This window comes from Lepidochelys kempii, chromosome 5 (genome assembly GCF_965140265.1).
Source record: "Lepidochelys kempii isolate rLepKem1 chromosome 5, rLepKem1.hap2, whole genome shotgun sequence".
In the NCBI taxonomy this organism is placed as follows: domain Eukaryota; kingdom Metazoa; phylum Chordata; order Testudines; family Cheloniidae; genus Lepidochelys; species Lepidochelys kempii.
The window spans coordinates 133,282,916-133,306,918 of record NC_133260.1 but is presented as its reverse complement, the minus strand read 5'-3'; the positions used below and the strand labels follow the sequence as shown (position 1 = coordinate 133,306,918).

The 24,003-nt window shown below is 48.4% G+C and overlaps 2 protein-coding genes across 32 annotated transcripts in view; one reads left to right on the top strand and one right to left on the bottom strand.

Moving 5' to 3' along the window:
- The window catches only part of FKTN (fukutin), a 44,132-nt gene extending 23,235 nt beyond the window's left edge, over nt 1-20,897 (bottom strand). For 2 of the 9 annotated variants that reach the window (XR_012159162.1, XM_073345971.1), the window contains exons 1-4: nt 20,303-20,756; nt 14,492-14,681; nt 11,727-11,786; nt 3,464-3,667 (exon numbers count right to left, since the gene is read on the bottom strand). Coding sequence is in view for 7 of the 9 variants with exons in the window: in XM_073345971.1 (XP_073202072.1) it covers nt 3,464-3,667; nt 11,727-11,786; nt 14,492-14,596 (369 nt within the window). In the remaining 2 variants the exon portion in view is untranslated. Of the gene's footprint in view, nt 1-3,463; nt 3,668-11,726; nt 11,787-14,491; nt 14,682-16,788; nt 17,051-20,161; nt 20,211-20,302 lie in introns of those variants that run through there. The other 7 variants (XM_073345977.1, XM_073345975.1, XM_073345972.1 and 4 more) reach the window with 6 other exon arrangements.
- LOC140911884 (uncharacterized) overlaps nt 20,378-24,003 on the top strand; it is a 35,213-nt gene continuing 31,587 nt past the window's right edge. For 8 of the 23 annotated variants that reach the window (XR_012159171.1, XR_012159167.1, XR_012159168.1 and 5 more), the window contains exons 1-2: nt 20,378-21,103; nt 22,323-23,078. Coding sequence is in view for 3 of the 23 variants with exons in the window: in XM_073345983.1 (XP_073202084.1) it covers nt 21,505-21,667; nt 22,323-22,563 (404 nt within the window). In the remaining 20 variants the exon portion in view is untranslated. The other 15 variants (XR_012159181.1, XR_012159180.1, XR_012159179.1 and 12 more) reach the window with 8 other exon arrangements.

Genomic DNA, 24,003 nt, shown 5'->3' with positions numbered 1-24,003 from the left:
AGCCAGGGCTTTGTCAAGCCTGACCTTAAAAACCTCTAAGGAGATTCTACCACCTCCCTAGGTAACGCATTCCAGTGTTTCACCACCCTCTTAGTGAAAAAGTTTTTCCTAATATCCAACCTAAACCTCCCGCACTGCAACTTGAGACCATTACTCCTCGTTCTGTCATCTGCTACCATTGAGAACAGCCTAGAGCTATCCTCTTTGGAACCCCCTTTCAGGTAGTTGAAAGCAGCTATCAAATCCCCCCTCATTCTTCTCTTCTGCAGGCTAAACAATCCCAGCTCCCTCAGCCTCTCCTCATAACTCATGTGTTCCAGTCCCCTAATCATTTTTGTTGCCCTTCGCTGAACTCTCTCCAATTTATCCACATCCTTCTTGTAGTGTGGGGCCCAAAACTGGACACAGTACTCCAGATGAGGCCTCACCAATGTCGAATAGAGGGGAACGATCACGTCCCTCGATCTGCTCGCTATGCCCCTACTTATACATCCCAAAATGCCATTGGCCTTCTTGGCAACAAGGGCACACTGCTGACTCATATCCAGCTTCTCGTCCACTGTCACCCCTAGGTCCTTTTCCGCAGAACTGCTGCCTAGCCATTCGGTCCCTAGTCTGTAGCTGTGCATTGGGTTCTTCCGTCCCAAGTGCAGGACCCTGCACTTATCCTTATTGAACCTCATCAGATTTCTTTTGGCCCAATCCTCCAATTTGTCTAGGTCTTTCTGTATCCTATCCCTCCCCTCCAGCGTATCTACTACTCCTCCCAGTTTAGTATCATCCGCAAATTTGCTGAGAGTGCAATCCACACCATCCTCCAGATCATTTATGAAGATATTGAACAAAACCGGCCCCAGGACCGACCCTTGGGGTACTCCACTTGATACCGGCTGCCAACTAGATATGGAGCCATTGATCACTACCCGTTGAGCCCGACAATCTAGCCAGCTTTCTACCCACCTTGTAGTGCATTCATCCAGCCCATACTTCCTTAACTTGCTGACAAGAATACTGTGGGAGACCGTGTCAAAAGCTTTGCTAAAGTCAAGAAACAATACATCCGCTGCTTTCCCTTCATCCACAGAACCAGTAATCTCATCATAAAAGGCGATTAGATTAGTCAGGCATGACCTTCCCTTGGTGAATCCATGCTGGCTGTTCCTGATCACTTTCCTCTCATGCAAGTGCTTCAGGATTGATTCTTTGAGGACCTGCTCCATGATTTTTCCAGGGACTGAAGTGAGGCTGACTGGCCTGTAGTTCCCAGGATCCTCCTTCTTCCCTTTTTTAAAGATGGGCACTACATTAGCCTTTTTCCAGTCATCCGGGACTTCCCCGGTTCGCCACGAGTTTTCAAAGATAATGGCCAATGGCTCTGCAATCACAGCCGCCAACTCCTTCAGCACTCTCGGATGCAACTCGTCCGGCCCCATGGACTTGTGCACGTCCAGCCTTTCTAAATAGTCCCTAACCACCTCTATCTCCACAGAGGGCTGGCCATCTCTTCCCCATTTTGTGATGCCCAGCGCAGCAGTCTGGGAGCTGACCTTGTTAGTGAAAACAGAGGCAAAAAAAGCATTGAGTACATTAGCTTTCTCCACATCCTCTGTCACTAGGTTGCCTCCCTCATTCAGTAAGGGGCCCACACATTCCTTGGCTTTCTTCTTGTTGCCAACATACCTGAAGAAACCCTTCTTGTTACTCTTGACATCTCTGGCTAGCTGCAGCTCCAGGTTGTTATACAATGGTCATCACTGTAGTATCCAAGTGACTTCCTGAAGTGCATTAACCAATGTGACTAACATCTGTCATGTGTTTGTTCTGATACACATGACAGATGTGTGACTAACATCTGTCATGTGTTTGTTATGACTCCAGATAGTCTTTGCTTTGTGAAGAGACTAGATAATTTCACTGCTAGATTAAATCATGATCATCACTTCATCCTTCAGCTTTCTCCATTCACTCTCTGACCCTTTTGTGTCCCATCTATCTTTGCCTGTCTCAACCATATCCGCCCCAGCGAGATCATAACTTCCTCTAAAACCGAATGCTTCAAAGACTGTAGTCCTTCTACAGAGTAAAAAGTCCTCTTTTTCCCATTGTCTCGCTATTACTTTCCTTAACTCGGACCTTTACTTTGCATCCAATGCTGAAACCTTGAGAAAGTCCTTGACTTTGAATTTACTTGTTTCCTCCCACATCACCTTGTCTTTAGCTTTGGATCACTCTCAGGTTCAATGTAGGGATGAATTCTGGCTCTTCTGACATCCTTATTTATCCCTTGATTATATCATGACTTGACTGTTGCAAATCCTCCTTTTATGATCTGCATAAACGTTAGACTAAATTTCTAGAGTTACATGAAGCCAATCAGCTTTAACATATTCCAAAGGGAGCGGAATAAGATGATGACTAAAGAGAAGAAGAAGATCTCTCAAGACTTAAACAGCTCTTTTCAACAGCAAATCCAGAACTGTAAGCTCCCCTTTTACAGATGGCATCAAAGAGGGAAATCTAGAATAGTGTGCTGACTCATGGCCCCATACTCAGTTTCTGTAAGCTAAAATTAGCATTGGCAAAGAGAAAGAAAGAAATACAGCTGACCTTCCTTACTCAGGCCCAAAATGCCACCACTTTTCACTGTGTTTGAGTAAGAGTTTTACATCTGCCTGTCTCACATATTTTTCTCCTTTCTTAAATAAAATTATTTAGATTTTTATCGAAGTCATGTTCATACATCTTGTGCTAGTTAATCAAATAATACACATTTCCAGAATACAGTAATTTCGTACATCTAGCTTTTCTTTTTATCATAAAGCCCCAGCTTTTTCTGTCAGAAAGAGTTTAGTTAAAGTCTTATAATATAAAAAGTAAATGACAAGGTACCAAACATGCATCAATATACGGTTGCTGTACATTATGAAACAATCATATCAATGCACATTAACAGCTCTGCTACCTCTGCAATGGATACTACTCAGAATTTACTATGGCTATATGTATGGTAAGTTTCTATTTCTTTTTCTTCTCCCTTTCTTACAGATCTCTTCCTCTCTTCCTTCTGAAAGTTGGTCCCCTCTCACCTCAGTAGCTATGTATGTTGTGGACTGTGACCCAACTATCTTTGGGCTACCTGATGAATTCTCAATTCACTGAAACAGCCATTGAAACATTTTATCTGAGCTTCCTTAAAGAGAGTTGGCAGAAGCTATTCTCTCCTAGGGACCTCCCTGCCATGTGCCTTGCATCTTGAACAGACTGTTGCATGACTTCCCTTTACCTCAAGAGGTTTCAAAATAAAATAAAATAAAATAAAGTTTAGGTACACCACCACCTTTACACCAGTTCCACATCATGAACTTTAAACCTGGAAGTCTTTAAGTATGTTCTGTTCAACCATTAATCCTGTAATGGCTGGGTGCATTACAGCAGACAAAACTGAAAAGGGAGAAAATCTTACTTCATGTTTCCATGTTTTATCCAGTAGTGCAAATGTGGTGAAATCCCGTGGAACACAGAAATACTTGCATTCTGGGCTCATGCCATCAGAAGAGCTGCTGAGCTGTTCAAAGTCTTTATGAATTAATCCCAGAACCAAAGGATCAATGAGATACACTGGTACATTGTGACTGGACACTAAACCAAGGAATTTCTTAATCACGTGCTGTTTGGAAGAGCAAAAAATAAGAATCAGATCACCCTACCAGTGTGTAAAAGTTAACCTTTTAAAATTATGAATCCATTAGGACTTGATCTCTCCCAATAAGACTTCTGCAATGGGAACAGAAAGTGGAATAAGCACCAAACCTGATAGAAGAAAAGGAGTACTTGTGGCACCTTAGAGACTAACCAATTTATTTGAGCATGAGCTTTCGTGAGCTACAGCTCACTTCATCGATGTAGCTCACGAAAGCTCATGCTCAAATAAATTGGTTAGTCTCTAAGGTGCCACAAGTACTCCTTTTCTTTTTCGTGAGCTACAGCTCACTTCATCGATGAAGTGAGCTGTAGCTCACGAAAGCTCATGCTCAAATAAATTGGTTAGTCTCTAAGGTGCCACAAGTACTCCTTTTCTTTTTGCGAATTCAGACTAACACGGCTGTTACTCTGAAACCTGATAGAGTCAAAGGAGTTTACAGAGTGAAGTGTGTACAGTAACTCCTCACTTAAAGTCATCCTGGTTAACGTTGTTTCATTGTTACGTTGCTTATCAATTAGGGAACATGCTCGTTTAAAGTTGTGCAATGCTCCCTTATAACGTGGTTTGGCAGCCACCTGCTTTGTCCACTGCTTGCCGGAAGAGCAGCCCGTTGGAGCTAGCTGGTGGGGGCTTGGAACCAGGGTGGACCGGCAGCCCCCCATCAGCTCCCTGCTCCCCTAAGTTCTCTGTGCAGCAGCTGCCAAGCAGGCTATCAATTGCTGGCAGTTCAGCTGTCCCTCCCCCAACTGCCATGTGCTGCTCCCACCCTCTGCCTTGGAGCTGCTCTCCAGAGCCTCCTGCTTGCTTGGGGGGCAGAGGGGAAGGAGGAGGAGAGGGGGGCTAATGTCAGGGTGTCCCCCTCCCTGCTGTTTACTCCATCTCCATAAAGCGGGGGGACACACGACTGGGCTCAGGACGGAGGGAGCTTCCTGGCAGCAGCTGCCATGGGTCTCAGCTTGCTGATTAACTTAACAATTTAGCCCTGGTCTACACTAGGACTTTAGGTCGAATTTAGCAGCGTTAAATCGATGTAAACCTGCACCCGTCCACACGATGAAGCCCTTTATTTCGACTTAAAGGGCTCTTAAAATCGATTTCCTTACTCCACCCCGACAAGTGGATTAGCGCTTAAATCAGCCTTGCCGGGTCGAGTTTGGGATACTGTGGACACAATTCGACAGTATTGGCCTCCAGGAGCTATCCTAGAGTGCTCCATTGTGACTGCTCTGGACAGCACTCTCAACTCAGATGCACGATTGTTTGCCGTTGCTCTGACGCAGGGAGGGACAACTGACAACACGGCTTACAGGGTTGGCTTACAGGGCGTTAAAATCAACAAAGAGGGTGGCTTTACATCAAGGACTATTTCAGGCAGGACTTCACGGTGGGTTCCAATAAGAAATGGTGCATCTAAGTTATTGTTCTTATTGGAACAAGGAGGTTAGTCTCGCCTCTGATTGATACATGGCTAGATTTACCTTGCTGCACCTTCTCTGTGAGTGACTGCAGTGTGACCTAGAGGAATGAGTCCCCTAGACAGGGAGCGGGGGAGGTTTGCAAATGAGTACAAAACAAATCTGGTCTATTTCTTGTTTTGATACACTCCATCTATCTTTTAGATCTTTGGCTGGCAGCAGACGGTGCAGAAGGACTGCATGCCATCCACATCTCATGGCTGCACGGCAGAAGATGGTACAATAGGACTGCTAGCCATCCTCATCTCTTGCCTGCCTGGCAGAAAATGATGCAATAGGACTGCTAGCAATCCGTATCGCCTGCCTGCTCACCATAAGATGGTCCAATAGGACTGACTACAGGACTAAACAGAATGACCTGATCAAGTCACTCCAAATTTAGTCCCTGCGCCCATGTCTGCCCAGGCGCTCCTGATCGACCTCACACAGGCGACCTAGGAGCACCTCAGACATGACGATGACGGCTACCAGTCCTATTGCACTGTTTGCTGCCACAAGGCAATGGGTTGCTGCTGCTGTGTGGCAATGCAGTACCGTGTCTGCCAGCACCCAGGAGACATACGGTGACAGTGAGCTGAGCGGGCTCCATGCTTGCCGTGGTATGGCGTCTGCACAAGTAACTCAGGAAAAAAGGAGCGAAATGATTGTCTGCCCTTGCTTTCACGGAGGGAGGGAGGGAACGGGGGCCTGACGATATGTACCCAGAACCACCCACGACAAAGTTTTAGCCCTATCAGGCATTGGGATCTCAACCCAGAATTCCAACGGGCAGCGGAGACTGCGGGAACTGTGGGATAGCTACCCACAGTGCAACGCTCCAGAAGTCGACTCTAGCCTCGGTACTGTGGAAGCGCTCCGCCGAGTTAATGCACTTAGAGCATTTTGTGTGGGGACACACACACTCGAATATATTTCGAAATTTCTAAAAAACCGACTTCTATAAATTCGACCTAATTTCGTAGTGTAGACATACCCTTAGTGTACTTAAGAGTGGTGTCAGTGTACTTAAAGGGGAAATGCGCATCTCTCTCTCTCTCACACACAAGGCGTGTGTCTCTGTCTGCCATGCTGTCTCCCCTCCCTCCATTCCTGCTGCCTTGTAGAGCGTGAGGCTACATTAACAGCAATGAGTTAACCCTTGAGGGCTCAGCTAATTGCTAGTTCATCATTTAGCAGTAACGCCTTCCCTGGGAAATATCCCACCCTCTGACTCCACCCCCTCAACCAAGCTTCACAACCATCATCGCTGTGTACAGTATTAAATTGTTTGTTTAAAACGTATACTGTGTGTGTGTGTGTGTATATATATAGAGAGAGAGCGAGAGCGAGAGCGTCTTGTCTGGCAAAAAAAAAATTTCCCTGGAACCTACCCACCCCACATTCACATTAATTCTTACGGGGAAACTGGATTCACTTAACATTGTTTCGCTTAAAGTTGCATTTTTCAGGAACATAAATACACGTTAAGTGAGGAGTTACTGTACATAAAACAACAGGGTTGTCCCGTGACACACATTTAAAATCCTTCACTGATTGGCTATACTTTATGTGCAATAGCATGTGTATGATGTAGTCCTTATGTGGACATATAGGCGCTCTCATGTCCATATATTTTTAAGAACTCTAAGCTCACATATTGGGTTCAGTGTTTCTGGCCAGTGCAGTTCTTGCTGTAGAGCAGAGCCCTCTACTGGAAAAAGTAGGGCCAGACTAGCTTTTGAGACAATGATCGTTAGACAATAGCAGCAAAATAAGAGTAAATTGTGGGTTTAGTGAAATGTACTGGCTTTTTTCACTTTTGAAATAAGTTAACAAAAATATATTATTTTCCTGAAAGCACAAATTGTGATATTCATACGAATTAGAATTAAAATTCTTTACAAGACTACTTTTAAAAAATCCCAGTCAACAGGATTATATAATCATGTGAGCTAGTCATCTTACAAAACGGTCATTCAAATTTGGGAGGAGAGGAGTTTATTATTACACTTAGTAGATACTTTATGCCATAATAATGATTAGCATGTATTCACCACTTTAGGTCTTCAAAGCACTATACATGTATTAACTAATTAATTCTCATCAATATGACAGAAACAGATATATATTCTTATCCTATTTTACAAATGATGAAACGACAAGAAGAGTGAAGGAAACTATCTTTGATCATAAAACATGCTCATGGTAGCACAGTGTCTTTTGCTGTGAAACTGGCAAAATCTAATCAGGAATTTTTGCTTATTTATTTTTGAGGGACAAGGGAGAAGTATTAGCAGGTGGATTTCAAGAGTATCCTCAGCAAACTGGGACATTTGGTCACTCCATTAAGGGGAACTGCACAATTCATGCCATCAATGGTTTCTGGTATGTACAAAATGAGCATTGTTCAGACAAGCATATATGTAATGCACTCTTTGTTTCGTCTAGACCACTCTGATGTGTTTAAGTATAAAAAAAGTACTGTAAGGACTAGATGCTTCAGCAAGATTATCCAGTCTCTAGGTGGGTGATTTGTTAGCTTGACTCATACACAGGTATTCTTTCAATTAGATACATTCACATCTCCATGGAAGATGAAAAATCAACAAACATTTACAGCAATTTATTGTACTGTGACAACGATTAAAAGTTCATCTAATTTAACACTGCAGGATGGATTAAATCAATTACAAGCAAATGCCTTAATGTGCAGTTCTACTCTGAAAAGTGAATGTAAAAATGGCATGGCAGGATTGCATGTTCATCATACCTCAGTGATTCCAGATCAAATGTGTTCCGTCAAGAGACTTTGCCCCACCCTCCAACTACCACCCTGCAGTCTGAACCTGGCATTTGAATGTCAAGCTATGGTTTTGTTTGGGTCATACATTGTGTCCAATAATATATATCTGTGGGCCATATTCTGCCACCTCTAGAACACGACTGGCTTTAACAGGGATGCACAAGTGTAAGTGACAACAGAATACAGCTCAGCAAATTGAATTTATGCACCAGTTCTATAGGAGTTTCACAAGAAGGGATGAAATCCATTCCCCCCGTGAGCTCTGCAGAGCCAACACAACTACTAGGAAGGTAAAGTAGTAAAAGTATTACTTTTGTCATTAAAGTGAGCAGATTTGCCTCTGAATATCAGGGAATAAATCTGTGGGAAAAGGAAGGTGTCATTTTTACAGCCACCGTTTACAGAGGAAATGCTCTTCAAGTTTAGACTTAAATAGGGTGACCAGACAGCAAGTGTGAAAAATTGGGACGGGGGTGGGGCATAATAGGAGCTTATATAAGAAAAAAAAACCCAAATCGGGACTGTCCCTATAAAATTGGGACATCTTGTCACCCTAGACTTAAACAAGAGGTAGCGGGCGATAGTCCTGAAGTCAAGAATTTTCAGGTATTCAGAGAAGTTGAATAATTTAGGGCTTTATCCTGCAGGATGAAAGCTGAGAAACAACTGCAATGAGCCACCAGCAGGATAAGTATTCTGCTTTGTTACTAACAATCCAAGTAAAGTAAAGTAAAAGCTACAAGGGCACTATTCCTGCAGGCTGTTGAGCCAGAAAGAACATCACGTCCAGTACATCTCACAAAGCACTCAGTAGCTGGCTATGAGAAATGCCACTTCTTAGAATCATCACATATTCTGTGTAAGAAGGCAGTCCTCGCAGCTGCCCCTGCTTTGACTTTCCCCAAATACAGCTCTTGAACATACCAGAGTAGCCATTACACCTGGCTGGCAGTACCTAAACATCTTTAAAATGACTACTATGCACATCGCCTGCAAGCGCAGGACCGTATTTAAACCAAAGGACACAGCCAGGGCACATTCTTAAGGTTGCCAGGCATCTGGTTTTTGACCAGAACGCTTGGTCGAAAAGGGACCCTGGTGGCTCTGGTCAGCACCGCTGACTGGGCCGTTAAAAGTCCAGCTGGCGGTGCTGCAGGGCTAAGGCAGGCTAGTATCTACCTGTCCTGGCACCGCACTGCGTCCTGGAAGTGGCCAGCAGGTCTGGCGCCTGCAGGGGTGGGCACGGGGTTCCGCACACTGCCCCCGCCCTGAGCACCCGCTCCACACTCCCATTGGCCGGGCGGGGGAGAAAAGAATGCGGTGCCTACTTGTGAGAGTAGAGCGCGGAGCATCCTGGCCCCCCCACCTAGGAACCAGACCTGCTGGCCACTTCCGGGGCTCAGTGCGGAGCCAGGACAGGCAGGGAGTCTCCCCTGGCCCCTCTGTGCCGCTGACCGGGAGCCGCCCAAGGTAAGCCTGTGCCCCAACCCTCTGGCCCAGCCCTGAGCCACCCCCGAAAAGCAGAAGCCCTCATTTCTGGCCCCACCCCAGAGTCCGCACCCCCAGCCCAAAGCCCGTACCCTCTCCCATACCCTAACCCCCTGTCTCAACCCGCAGCCCCCTCCCACATTCCAAATCCCTCGGCTCCACCCCCCCAGCCTGAACCCCAAACCCCTCATCCCCATTCCAGAGCCCGCACCCCCAGCTGGAGCCCTCACTCCCCTCCCACACACCAACTCCTGCCCCAGCCTGGAGCCCCCTCTCGCACCCTGGGGTGGGGTCTCGGGGATGGGGCAGGCCAAGAGGCGGAGCCACAGGGAAGGGGCGGGGCAAGGATATTCAGTTTTGTGTGATTACAAAGTTGACAACCCTACACAGTTTCCCCCTTACATCCACTTTTCTCCATAACCATCAGTGTGGTGTTCATTGCAGGCACAGAGATTTGTTCACAACCCACTTTTCTAAGCAGGTTCTGAACAAATACCAAGCATAAGCATCACAACTTTGGCTCTCTGAGCTTCTTTCAGCAGTGCTCAACAGCCTGCAGGATTAAGCCCTAAAAAAAGCAGCCAACCAAAACATATCTCGATATTGAAGTAGTAATAAGACCCAGAAAGGTAACTTTGCCCCCTGTTTGTGAAGAGCTTTATAAGTCAGCATAAACAACTAACATGAAGCTAGAGTGACAGCAAGCAAAACAAGGTCAAACAACTTGGAAGAGTGTGCAGTATTATGTAATGTAACTATCTGCCAGTAAAAATTTTAGCTGGTGATTTTGTGCCAGCTGCAGCGTATTAAACAAGCTGGATTCCAATAAGCAAAGCATTTCAATATTCAGTTTGGAAGGACACAAAGGCATGGATCAGAACTTCTGCATCAGACAAGGAAAGACAAAGCCAGATTCTGCAGCAATGTTTCTTAAAAGGTGGAAAAGTGTCTTAAGGACTACACAGACAAAAGAATCTCCAAGGTCCCCAAACCCACAAACCTAGCTTAATACCTCTGTTTCAAAAATAGGGAATTTCAACCAATGTCTTCAAATGCTTTGTGATGTTGCTCACCTGACAAAGGCATCATCTGGTACATATAAGTATTACACTGTATGGTGATCCAACAGAAGGCATTTTTTACTTTACTCAGATTTTTGAAAGGTGAACATGGATACAAACATTTCTGGTATAAAATTTAACCAGCAATGGCAAGGACTCTGGACAAAAATCCAAATACAAATAATTGCATAATTCCACACTTGCTATCAACTCTTTTTAAATATTCGATTTTGGATTCTTCATGAAGGCTACTGAGAGTCTTACTGTACTGTAGCATATACACAGGATTATGAACTGTAGTTAAAATAAACTATTTCCTAAAAGGTAGATAATTTGGCATGACAATTTGTATGCTCTAATGATCCCCAGAGTCTGTGTCAGCGGGGGCTTTTTGCTCCTGGTAGGTTCAACCATGCCGGACTGTTTTGTCAGTATGTGGCCTGAGTCCAATTCTGATGAGAGAGAAGTTTACATCATGAAATTGTCACAATTGGCTCAAACTGTGACCTGTGCTGGTTGTCTCATCAAAAGGGGCCAAGGATTGAATAGACATGGAAAATGACTTCCCTCTGAGCCCTGAAGCACCATTATATTAAGCGTCAAACAGAGTTGAACGAACAATTTAAACCGTTCCAACTGAAAAGGTTTTGAAACCAATATATTATAGATGGGGGCACAGGAGCTTGGGGAAGCTCGCACTGCACTCCCATTAGCATGCCCAAGTGTATTCTACTGATAAACAGAAGACTTCAGAAGACTTTCAGTGTTCAAATCCGTCAATCTGATACCTTTCACAAACACTAAATTCACTTTTAAAAAAGGTAAATTAAAGATTTCCAGTTTCTGTGTTAGTGTCTTGGCCCAATTCTAATCAGGTTAAATTACATGCTGCTTATCTAACTTGTCCCTGCTGTTTTAATAGGATAAGTTATTCTTCACTTCCTGCATCTAAACTATTTTGTTATACTGATGCCACCACTACAAGCCTAAGTTCCACTCTAGAAACAGGTGCATGATCCTGAGACAGCCGAGCACTCAGAAATCCCCTTTACTTTAATGGTCATGCTCAGGGCGGTAAGATCAAGGCTGCTTCCATTTAAAACAACAAAATTCCCAATGACTAAACTAGATGCAGAAGAGGACCCATAATTTGCAATTCTATAAGAGTTTATTGATACTTACACGGATGCTGTATAAATAAATAACATTGTACATACCCATTGTATGCCGTCTTGTCCTGACTGGCTTCCTTTAACTTTTGAAAAAACAGCTCCATTCTAGCAAGAACAAGGACAAAAGATATTTTGAAACCTAAGATGTCCCAAATGGTGGTTTTGTTTAGATTTATAAAAGGAAATTGTACATATCTTTTTCACAAACACTTTACATTTCAAGGATTGCAGTTTTAAGTCACTTATATATGTTACATGAAGTAAAAATCATGCCCAGGAATATTCACTTAATATATTTAGAAGGACCATGCAAGGACTGTTGGATCTAGCCTTACGTTTCCAAGTCAATAGGACAATTAGTAAAAGAAAAAAGGACAGGGTGGGTAAGAATAAACAAAACGATTTTTTAAAATGTAAATTAAATATAGGTTTATTTAAAAAAATAAACCTATTTAAAATTACATTTTGGATAACAACCTGTGTTTAGGCCTAAACTTATTATAATCTATTAAAATCATTTAAATTAAATACAAAAAATAATATTAAGCAGTACATTTAGGGGACTGGAACAATGACTTATGAGAAGAGGCTGAGGGAACTGGGATTGTTTAGTCTGCGGAAGAGAAGAATGAGGGGGAATTTGAGAGCTGCTTTCAACTACCTGAAAGGGGGTTCCAAAGAGATGGATCTAGACTGTTCTCAGTGGTAGCAGATGACAGAACAAGGAGCAATGGTCTCAAGTTGCAGTGTGGGAGGTTTAGGTTGGATATTAGGAAAAACTTTTTCACTAGGAGGGTGGTGAAACACTGGAATGCGTTACCTAGGGAGGTGGTGGAATCTCCTTCCTTAGATGTTTTTAAGGTCAGACTTGACAAAGCCCTGGCTGGGATGTTTTAGTTGGGGCTTGGTCCTGCTTTAAGCAGGGGGTTGGACTAGATGACCTCTTGAGGTCCCTTCTAACCCTGATATTCTATGATTCTGTGTTTGCTGCCAAAGTATTAAAGAAAGTCAAATTACTGAACTCGTGGAAGTCACTGGCTGAGGATCTGAAATCAGATTATGTTGAAGTGCTAAACCAGCTTTTGAGAGCAGTAGCCTCTTCTGCGGTTGCAGCGAGAATATTTCCTTCATTTCAGTTTGTTCAGCAAGTTCAGTGCACTCAAAATTAAAAAAATAATTGGGAGTTAGAAAAGGAAAACAAGCTTTCTTGCTTTTCAATCTATGATTAAAAACAACGTGAGATGATGATATTTACTACTGTTAAATGAAGACATGGTAACCAGAAACAGTAAGTTCAATTCACTAACTACAGATAATACTTCGTTTAATAAATCAGTTAGTTTTAAAGGCAAGATATGTTTTGATAATTATTTTCTTATGCATCCAGGCTATTTAAGCTAGTTTTATTTAATTTAAAATGCTGGTTGTCTGCATTTTAAATGTAATTTGAATTTCCATCCAACTAGGACTGGATGCAAAGTGCAAGTAAAAAATTAACCTAGTGAACAAGAAATGCATCATTCACCATTTTCTAACAAAAAAATATAAAAATTAAATAACTTCTTTTAAGTTAAGCAATATACTAAAATGTACAAATGCAAAACACGATTAAAATTGATTTTTTAAATCAAGGTTTCCTATTTGTTGATTAAAATCAGTGATTTAAATCAATCCACCCTGAAAAAGGAAGATGAAATAATTCCAGCAGCCCCAGAACACTGGGGAAAAGTCATACCTTAGGTTCAGTGGTGCAGCCTGTCAAAGATATGACCCTCAATGGATAAGTTTGAGAAGGAAAATATTTGTGTCATAAGAAAATATTTGTGTTAAAGCCTCAGATTCCTAGCTACCTAGAGGACAATGATTTCTAATTCACAGCCTTGCTGTGGACAGCATATGAGGAAGCCAGACTGTAATGTCATGTAACACTAAGAAGACTTCAGACTGAATAAGGGTTCCCCCACCAAAAGAGCTAAGCTGGAAATTAGATACCAACAGACTTTCCTTCTAAATAAGGAGTAAGTGAAGACATACTGTTGCCTTCAGTTCTTGTACTATGTGTACTGAAATCTAGAGATAAACCATGTAATCCTCATGAGGCAAGATTTCACTTCTAGCACCATCTTAGCTAATTATTGCCTTTATTTTCCCATTACGGAAAGATTACATCTAGCCACATGTGCCTCTTGGTTCTCAATCAGAATCATAACTACAGGAATTTACATTTGGTATCTAGAAAGCTTTACAATAGAACCCCAGAGACAGGTTAAAGGTGACTGATTCTGCAGAAACAGTAGCTTCTTTTAATTTTAACACATCTGTTGAAGATGCTGCAAACAACAAATTGCATTTTACTTTTTTGCTTCCCTAAACAGCCTTACAGAAACTCAAGGCTGTCTCAGGTTTCAACACAGAATCATACATCAGTCTGGGTTAAGTAAAGGTGCATGCACTTGGGAAGTTTTAAAAAAAACTTTTGATGTACCAGACCGAGTTCGAATGTGCAGAAAAACCTGGAATCGCGGAAATTCAATCCAGTGTCTGATTTCATTGGTAAAGTCTTTGTCTAGCTGGCAGAGTTGCTCAGGATTGAGAGTAACATTCTAACCTCATTTTTTCTATGGTACCTACTCACTGTGTCCTGTTGGGTAATGTATTTAACTTTTGCAAGTCAATCTTATGGTAATAGTCGTCAATCCCACAGGGATTTTTGAGTAACAATTAGTTAATATTTTTAATGCACTTGAGCATAAGTAGTACTATTTTAATCCCCCCCCGCAAATTCAAGTCTTTAAAGTGATATTTTTTACCTTTGGAGATAAGTAGTACTTATAATAGTACAACTGGAACAGGAGAAACACTGAACTTGTCAAGGTAAGAAGAGCCAAAACCACGTTCTTATTAATTCTCTGCATTAGTCTTCAGGGCTCACTTGATTATCACTTGAAAGCAGGTCAGTCTTTTTCATCTTTTCAGATTGCGTATTACTTCTTTGCTTTTCTGTGAGAAAAGGAAGGTCACTTAGTTTAAGTAAAAAAAAATATATATATACAAAATCTACTTTTTAATACCAAGGTATAACAGTTCTGAAAAGCTAATTGAAACTATAGTAAATTGTGTGAACATAAAGTACTTACAGAAGAAAAAAAAGAGTAATGCAAATTATGTGTAAATCCACATGAAATGGGTGCTAATCAGTGAAACTGCTGGGTTTCTAGTCTTATCTTTGAAAAAACATATTTTAAACAAATAAAACCCCTTCAAACTACAGCCAATCTAGATGCAATCCTAACTATATAAGCAAGACATCTAGAAAAGCTACTGGAGTGAGAACACCATCGAAGCGCAACTATCATGTTTAATAAGAAACAATCACCTACCGAAGGGGAAGAAATGCCAACTAAATAAGAGAGACTACCTAAAAAGACTCATTGGCTGGGGAGAGGAACAATGTTTGCATTGAGACCATTTTGTTATTTAAAATATTTAACTATAATGGGAGAAAGAGGAAAAACAGATCTAAAACAATCAGAGCAAGAAACCAGGATTGATTAATAGGAAAGAGAACGTTTTCCTCTTTTGTGTGTTATTTTTTCTTTCACTTGACCAGAAATAGGGGCATCTAATGAGAATGCAGTGAAACTTCATCTGTGAGAGAAAATCCTGCATTTGAGGAGACACCAGACACTAGAACAGTCATTTATACTGTGATTACATCTCTGTTTATGTCTCATGTATTGTGTTGTTCAGAGTGATAACATTGGTTCATTTCCTTTCTTCAATCCTGCTCTTCCTTAGCTAAATAGCTTCCATGGTTCCCTGTCCATATAAAATGAGCTTAGAGTAGTACTGATGATGCTAGTCAACCAAACATAAATCAGAGCTTTAAACACAGTGAGTTTGAACACTAACATTTAAATCTAGCACTAGTAGTAGAATGCAACTACCATTCAGGGTATCAAAGTTTGAGACTCCAGTTCAATCTGTCACTTCTCAGCTGGCATAATTTGGGAAATCTGCTGGGTGGGAAACACCTATGGCTCTTCTCTAGTAAGGTTTTCAGATACTTTGTAAATTGGATTCTATTCTGGCACTAACACCAGCATACAATCAAACTCAGCAGCGTCTGATTTCATAAGCAAAGGATTTCTCTAGTTGGCCCAATGGTCTGAGCTCAGGATGGGGAGTCAAATTCTAATCTCATCTGTTCTACCTACTCACCATGTTTTAGGTAATTTAAGCATGTCAGTTTTATTATAACAGTTGTAAATAATCTCCCTGCCCAATGTATTCTGAGAGGACTTTTTTTTTTTTTAAATCTCATTCTTCTTAAGCATCATGGGAGATCAGACACTGGACAGGGAGGGCTAGGACTCTGAGGTAGCACTGAGCATTCTCTCAGGTGGTTGGCTGGCTGGATTTTGCTCACATAGTCAGGGTCTAACTGATCATCATATATGCGGTCAGAAAAGAATTTCCCCCCAGATCAGATTAGCAGTGCCCGGGGGTGTAGGGATGTCACCTTCCTCTGCGGAGTATGTGTGTGGGTCACTTGCCAAAATTATCCGGCCATATTTCACTTAATCCCTCCCATTGTAGGGGCCTCAGACATTGGTGCACTCTCCTGTTCTCTGCCTGGGGCATATAACAGTCTAGTCTCCTGTGGACTGTAATACTTGGGTCTCATTTTGGTCATCGGTTACTGTGCAGGTATGGGTGGTAGCTTGTGATCTAGAGGTGGTCAGACTAGATTTGTGGTTTTCAACCATTTTTTTATTTGCAGACCCCTAAAAAATTTCACATGGAGGTGTAGACCCCTTTGGAAATCTTAGACATAGTCTGCAGACCCCAGGAGTCCGTGAACGACAGGTGGAAAAGCACTGGACGAAATGATCTAATGGTCCCTTTTTGCCTTAAGTTCTATGTTCTGAGGAACAGTTAATCTTTGAAAAGCATGTTGAGCATATTTAGGATTCCCAACCCTCCCGGTCTGGCCAGGAGTCTCCCGGAACTGGGCTCGATACACCGGAGGCTACTGAAGCTAATCCTGGAGACTTTAAGCCGCTAGAAGTCCGGCAGCAGAGCAGGGCTAAGGCTGACACCCTACCTGCCTTGGTTCCGCGCCGCTCCTGGAAGCGACTGGCATGTCCAGCGGCTCCTAGGAGGTGGTGCGGCCAGAGGGGTCTCTGCGCACCGCACCAAGCGCCAACTCCGCTGCTCCCATTGGCGGGGAACAGGAAACCATGGCCAATGGGAGCTGCGGGGGCAATGCTTACAGGCAGGGGCAGTGTACAGAGCCGCCTGGCTGCCCAGGAGCCGCTGCTGCTTCTAGAACCCGTCTGAGATAAGTACCGCCCGGTGGGGGCCTGCAGCCCAAACCCCCTCCCAGAGCCTGCACCCCCAAACACCCAAACTCCCTCCCAGAGCCTGCACCCCCAAACCCCCTGCTCCAGGCCAGAACCCCCTCCAACACCCAAACCCCCTCCTAGAGCCTGCACCCCAAACCCCCTGCCCCAGGTCAGAACCCCCTCCAACACCCAAACCCCCTCCCAGAGCATGCACCCCAAACCCCCTGCCCCAGGTCAGAACCCCCTCCAACACCCAAACCCCCTCCCAGAGCCTGCACCCCCAAACCCCCTGCCCCGGGTCAGAACCCCCTCCAACACCCAAACCCCCTCCCAGAGCCTGCACCCCAAACCCCCTGCCCCGGGTCAGAACCCCCTCCAACACCCAAACCCCCTCCCAGAGCCTGCACCCCCAAACCCCCTGCCCCGGGTCAGAACCCCCTCCAACACCCAACCCCCCTCCCAGAGCCTGCACCCCAAACCCCCTGCCCCGGGTCAGAACCCCCTCCAACACCCAAACCCCCTCCCAGAGCCTGCACCCCCAAACCCTCTGCCCCGGGTCAGAACCCCCTCCAACACCCAAACCCCCTCCCAGAGCCTGCACCCCCAAACCCTCTGCCCCGGGTCAGAACCCCCTCCAACACCCAAACCCCCTCCCAGAGCCTGCACCCCCAAATCCCCTGCCCCAAGTCAGAACCCCCTCCAACACCCAAACCCCCTCCCAGAGCCTGCACCCCAAACCCCCTGCCCCGGGTCAGAACCCCCTCCAACACCCAAACTCCCTCCCAGAGCCTGCACCCCAAACCCCCTGCCCCGGGTCAGAACCCCCTCCAACACCCAAACTCCCTCCCAGAGCCTGCACCCCCAAACCCTCTGCCCTGGGTCAGAACCCCCTCCAACACCCAAACCCCCTCCCAGAGCCTGCACCCCCAAATCCCCTGCCCCGGGTCAGAACCCCCTCCAACACCCAAACCCCCTCCCAGAGCCTGCACCCCAAACCCCCTGCCCCCGGTCAGAACCCCCTCCAACACCCAAACCCCCTCCCAGAGCCTGCACCCCAAACCCCCTGCCCCGGGTCAGAACCCCCTCCAACACCCAAACCCCCTCCCAGAGCCTGCACCCCAAACCCCCTGCCCCGGGTCAGAACCCCCTCCAACACCCAAACCCCCTCCCAGAGCCTGCACCCCAAACCCCCTGCCCCGGGTCAGAACCCCTTCCAACACCCAAACCCCCTCCCAGAGCCTGCACCCCAAACCCTCTGCCCCGGGTCAGAACCCCCTCCAACACCCAAACCCCCTCCCAGAGCCTGCACCCCAAACCCCCTGCCCCGGGTCAGAACCCCCTCCAACACCCAAACCCCCTCCCAGAGCCTGCACCCCCAAACCTCCTGCCCCCGGTCAGAACCCCCTCCAACACCCAAACCCTCTCCCAGAGCCTGCACCCCAAACCCCCTGCCCCGGGTCAGAACCCCCTCCAACACCCAAACCCCCTCCCAGAGCCTGCACCCCAAACCCCCTGCCCCGGGTCAGAACCCCCTCCAACACCCAAACCCCCTCCCAGAGCCTGCACCCCAAACCCCCTGCCCCGGGTCAGAACCCCCTCCAACACCCAAACTCCCTCCCAGAGCCTGCACCGCCAAACCCTCTGCCCCGGGTCAGAACCCCCTCCAACACCCAAACCCCCTCCCAGAGCCTGCACCCCCAAACCCCCTGCCCCGGGTCAGAACCCCCTCCAACACCCAAACCCCCTCCCAGAGCCTGCACCCCAAACCCCCTGCCCCGGGTCAGAACCCCCTCCAACACCCAAACCCCCTCCCAGAGCCTGCACCCCCAAACCCTCTGCCCTGGGTCAGAACCCCCTCCAACACCCAAACCCCCTCCCAGAGCCTGCACCCCAAACCCCCTGCCCCGGGTCAGAACCCCCTCCAACACCCAAACCCCCTCCCAGAGCCTGCACCCCCAAACCTCCTGCCCCCGGTCAGAACCCCCTCCAACACCCAAACCCCCTCCCAGAGCCTGCACCCCAAACCCCCTGCCCCGGGTCAGAACCCCCTCCAACACCCAAACCCCCTCCCAGAGCCTGCACCCCAAACCCCCTGCCCCGGGTCAGAACCCCCTCCAACACCCAAACCCCCTCCCAGAGCCTGCACCCCAAACCCCCTGCCCCGGGTCAGAACCCCCTCCAACACCCAAACCCCCTCCCAGAGCCTGCACCCCAAACCCCCTGCCCCGGGTCAGAACCCCCTCCAACACCCAAACTCCCTCCCAGAGCCTGCACCCCAAACCCCCTGCCCCGGGTCAGAACCCCCTCCAACACCCAAACCCCCTCCCAGAGCCTGCACCCCAAACCCCCTGCCCCGGGTCAGAACCCCCTCCAACACCCAAACCCCCTCCCAGAGCCTGCACCCCAAACCCCCTGCCCCGGGTCAGAACCCCCTCCAACACCCAACCCCCCTCCCAGAGCCTGCACCCCCAAACCTCCTGCCCCCGGTCAGAACCCCCTCCAACACCCAAACCCCCTCCCAGAGCCTGCACCCCAAACCCCCTGCCCCGGGTCAGAACCCCCTCCAACACCCAACCCCCCTCCCAGAGCCTGCACCCCCAAACCTCCTGCCCCCGGTCAGAACCCCCTCCAACACCCTAACCCCCTCCCAGAGCCTGCACCCCCAAACCCCCTGCCCCAGCCCAGGGAAAGTGAGGGGGGGAGAGCGAGGGACGGAGGCAGCGAGCGGGGTCGGGGCCTCGGAAAAGGGTGGGGGCAGCGGGGCGCTGGGGAAGGGGGGTCTGTGATCAGACAGCTGGCCGCGCTAAGCATAGGAAGGCCCCAGTCCTGCTGTTATTTTGGTTCCGTTCCGGTCTCCGCAGAGAGGCTGGGCGGCTCCCCCCTCAGGAGACAGGCAGCGCTTCTAACAGCCCGCCGGGGCAGCCCAGGCCTGCAGCCGCGCCATGGGCCGAGACGCCCGCGGCCCGCCCCGACTCGCCCCACGCAAGCGGCGGAGGAGGCGGCTGCTGGGAGGGCGCTTCGCTCCCGGGCAGGCCGCAGAGCCCGGCTCGGGGCCCGGAGGGAGCGAGCCCGGGGTGGCTTCTCCCGCAGCGGGGCGGAAGCTACCGGGGGCCCCAGCCGCCGCCAACTGACCAGAGCCGGATCCGCCCCGGGGCTGCAGTCACCCGAGCCGGCCCCGGCCCCACCCCCACCCCAGGGGGGCTCGAGCCGGAGCCGGCCCCACCCCCACCCCAGGGGGGCTCGGGCAGCCCCTGCAGGCCGCCATCCCGTTACCTTGGCTGCCGCCGCCGCGCGCCGCTTGCGTCCGCCAGGGGGGCGTGGTTTGCAGCGGCCGTAAAGGTGCCCGCCTGCGGCGGATAGAGCGGTGGGGTCGTCTGCGCAGGCGCCAGGCCGGGCCCTGGGTCGCGCGCCGGGCTCGGCTGCCTGCGCGTGCGGCCGGGCTGCCCCTCGCGCCTCGGCCGGCGGCGCCCCATGGGCCTGCCGGGCGTGCGGCCTGCCGGAGGCCCGGGGCGAGCTGGCCCCTCCGAAACCTTGCCCTCGAACGAGCCCCGCACGCCGCTGCCCCTGTGCCCGCAGCCTGGACGGGGCAGGTGGGCGCGGGAGGGCAGCCGTTGGTTCGAGGCGGGTAGGAGCACCCTACGCCTGCGGGCCCCTGAACCAGGCTTCCCGTGGGGCCGCCGGCGCCTGGCGCTGCTCGGGGGACGGGGACGGGGACGGAAGGTCTGTAAGCCGCCGCCGCCGCCGCATCTGAAGAAGCGGGAGTTTTTTACCCGCGCTCGGCTGCGCCTGCGAGTCAGAGCGCCCGGAAGCAGCGCCGGGCGGCCGGGCTCACGCCGCGTCCCCCCGGCCAGGCCCCGCCGAGCGCCCGGACTCCGCGGCTGGAGCGCGCCGCTCAGGCCCCGGGGCGAGAGGCGTGACGCTTGCTGCGTCCCGGCTGGAGCCCCGCGGCGCCAGGGAGGGCGCCCTGGCCGGCTAACGCGCTCTGAGCGGCCTCCAGAAGCGCCCCACGCTGCCTGTTCCAGCCACTCTGGTCATCACCTTGAACGCCCCTGCCCTGCCCTGCCCTGCTCTCAGGTACCCAGTTCTCAGACCCGCCCTTTACATTCTCTGGGGGTTTTGAAAGTCCCCTTCCTGTCTGCTCAGCCAGGTGTGGAGTGCTCTCAGCGCCTCTTTCCCAGTAAGCATGCCTCCCCCCGCCAGGCAATCCCCGGTATGGAACAAGGGCGAGGTGCTGGACCTCATCAGGGTTTGGGGGGAGAAAGCTGTCCAGTCCCAGCTGTAGGAATTATGATATCAAGGGACATGATGGAAAAGGGCCATGACCAGGACAGGCTGCAGTGCAGGAGCTGTGGAATGCCTACTGCAAAGCCTGCAAGGCAAACAGCTGCTCAAGTGCTGCCCCCTTGACCTGCTGTTTCTACAAAGAGCTGGATGCAATACTTGAGGGTGACCCCACTTCCCCTCCAAGTACCACCATGGATGCTTCAGAGCCCAGGTCAACAAGGCAGGAGGAGGAGGAGGGAGACACCTTGACATCCCTAGCTGCATGCAGCCCGGAGCTGCTCTCAAGCCAGGAGGAAGGTAGCCAGTTGCAGCGGCTGGTGCTTGGGGGAGGACAAACACCAGAGGAGGTTCCCCGTAAGCAGCTTTTTTTTTTTTTGGGAAGGAAGTTGTTCGGTGTGAGCTTTTGGGGCGAAGGCTGCATGCATGCCTAGATGTGGAATAGGGCTTTGATGTGCTCTCTCACATCGTGGTAAGCAGCCTCAGTGATCTCTTCAAAGGTCTCATGCAGAAGCTGGGCAAGCCGCTTGCACAGGTTCCTTGGAAGAGCTACTGTGCTCCTTGTCCCAGTCAGGCTAACATGTCCACGCCACTGTGCCATGAGGGGCAGAGAGACCATTGTTGCACACAGGCAAGCTGTATAAGGGCCAGGGCGGAAGCTGCATTGTAGAAGACCCTCCCTTGCTTTCCAGGTCACCCTCAGCAGCGAGATAGCTTTCAGGCCAAACTCCTGTGGAAAATGTGGGGACAGTGCTCAGTATGGGGGCCCCCTGCAGCTGTTGGCTCTCACCAAGGCACAGAACCCGAGAGGACAGTATGGCCAGGAAACAATCAGTTGCCCTTGCCCCTGTACTTACCATTTTGGGGCTCCTGTGGATTATGTGTACTTGCTTTGGGATGGGCAAATTCTGTCATTGTGTAGACTGTGGTTGTCTTTAAGTACAGGCAAATCATTATGCTGTCTAGTGTGAACAGTGCTACCTCTGTTAAGTGTTGCATTTTGCCTTTACAGATGCAACCTTGAGATCTCAGCTGTCTGTGTTATCGCTGGCCGAAAGACTCCAAAGAATTAAGAAGAGGCCACGTAGAAGCAAAGAGGACATGTTGCCTGAAGTAATGCAGCAGTCCCTTAATGAAAAATCAAAAAGCACAGGAGAGGGAAAGGGAGGGTCCACCAGCAGAATGCGGATCACTGGCACCAAAGCATGGAGCAGCTGCCAAGCATTATGGAGCACGAAGCGGACGCGATACAGGTGCTTGTAGCCATGCAGGCAGAGCACTACCATGCTCACCCCCTCCTGCAGTCCTTGTCCCAAAACTTTCCCTTGTGCCCCCATGTCACCTCCAACCCACTTTCCCCCACATCTGGGTTCTTATTGCCACCAGCTGCCTCCAACACCTATAGCTTCACCACCCAGACCTACAACCCTTACCCACTGCACTCAACCCCCCCCCCCCCATCACCCTGCATTTTAGTCACGTGGTAGTCATTCCCCGCATGGGGGCAGGGTTTTTTTCTCCCAGCACTGGTGCCGCAACTACACCACCACCTTAAAGCGCTGCTGACCACATACCCTTAGATAAAAGTAAGCTGGCAGAGACTTAGTTTGTACAAAAGGGAGGCCCTGAGTGTGTTAAGAGAAAGCGGGGTGATTGTCCTTCCTATTCTCCTTTCATTAAGAAGTTTTCAGTTTGGGGTCCTGCTGGATCCTCAATGACACCTGGAAGTACAAGTAGCACCAGGGGCCCAAAGCATCATTTTACACAGGTAAGTGGGGTGTCTTAGGGGATGGGGAGAGCAAGGTGGCCCTGGGTGGGGGAGTCATCACATGGAGGGTCATGTACCTGCCCCCCCTTGTGTCCCTCCCATGAGGGCAGTACTGGCAAGAAATGATTTCTGCTTGCACCACTGCGTGCAGGGCTCTGTTCATCTAACCCCATCACTGCGAGAGGTGGGCTCTAAGAAGTGACACCAGCTATATACAAGAGCTGGCAGCATTGGATGTGTAGGCAAAGCAGGGGTTAAAGGCCAAGCTTGCAAAGTTAGTACTGTACTCCAACTAAATTTCATATCAGCCCATTCACTGCATGCACAGGCAGGGCTTCACTTTTTGGCCACCTAGGAGATTGTCCCAAGTTCATGTCTGTAAATAATAAGCTCTTTAATGCTAGGACTAAGAGGCTAGGGCTACAGTCCTATAATAGGAAAAAATAGTTGGGCAAGGAGAAAAACATACAAGTGACATAGATCAGGTGGACTAGCTACCTTTAGTCTGTCTTCCCTCCCCCCAAAAAACTATTTAACAGCTATTTATAGGATGGGTGAAGTAGGCACCTAAAAATAGGAAGGGGAACTGGATAAACCTTTCTGTGACAGGAGAAAACTTGCAATGTGCATTTGCCAAGATGCAGATATGAATTGACATTGTATTGCCCCACATGGTTCTAACAGCTCAAAACAGTAGGAAACTACTTATGATCCAGTGTTGTATGAGTGTAAGACAGATCCATTAGTACTTCAGCTTACTACTGGTATGACCTGCCTCCCTCGGGGTAGAGCTCTCATTTACTGTATTCAGCAGCTTTTATGCTATGCTACTGAAAAACAAAGTCAGTCTGACATTAAATGAAGAGTGCAGTTTTGCCTGACATTTAAGTAGATTCTTAAAGCTATAACAAGGCTCTATCTTGAC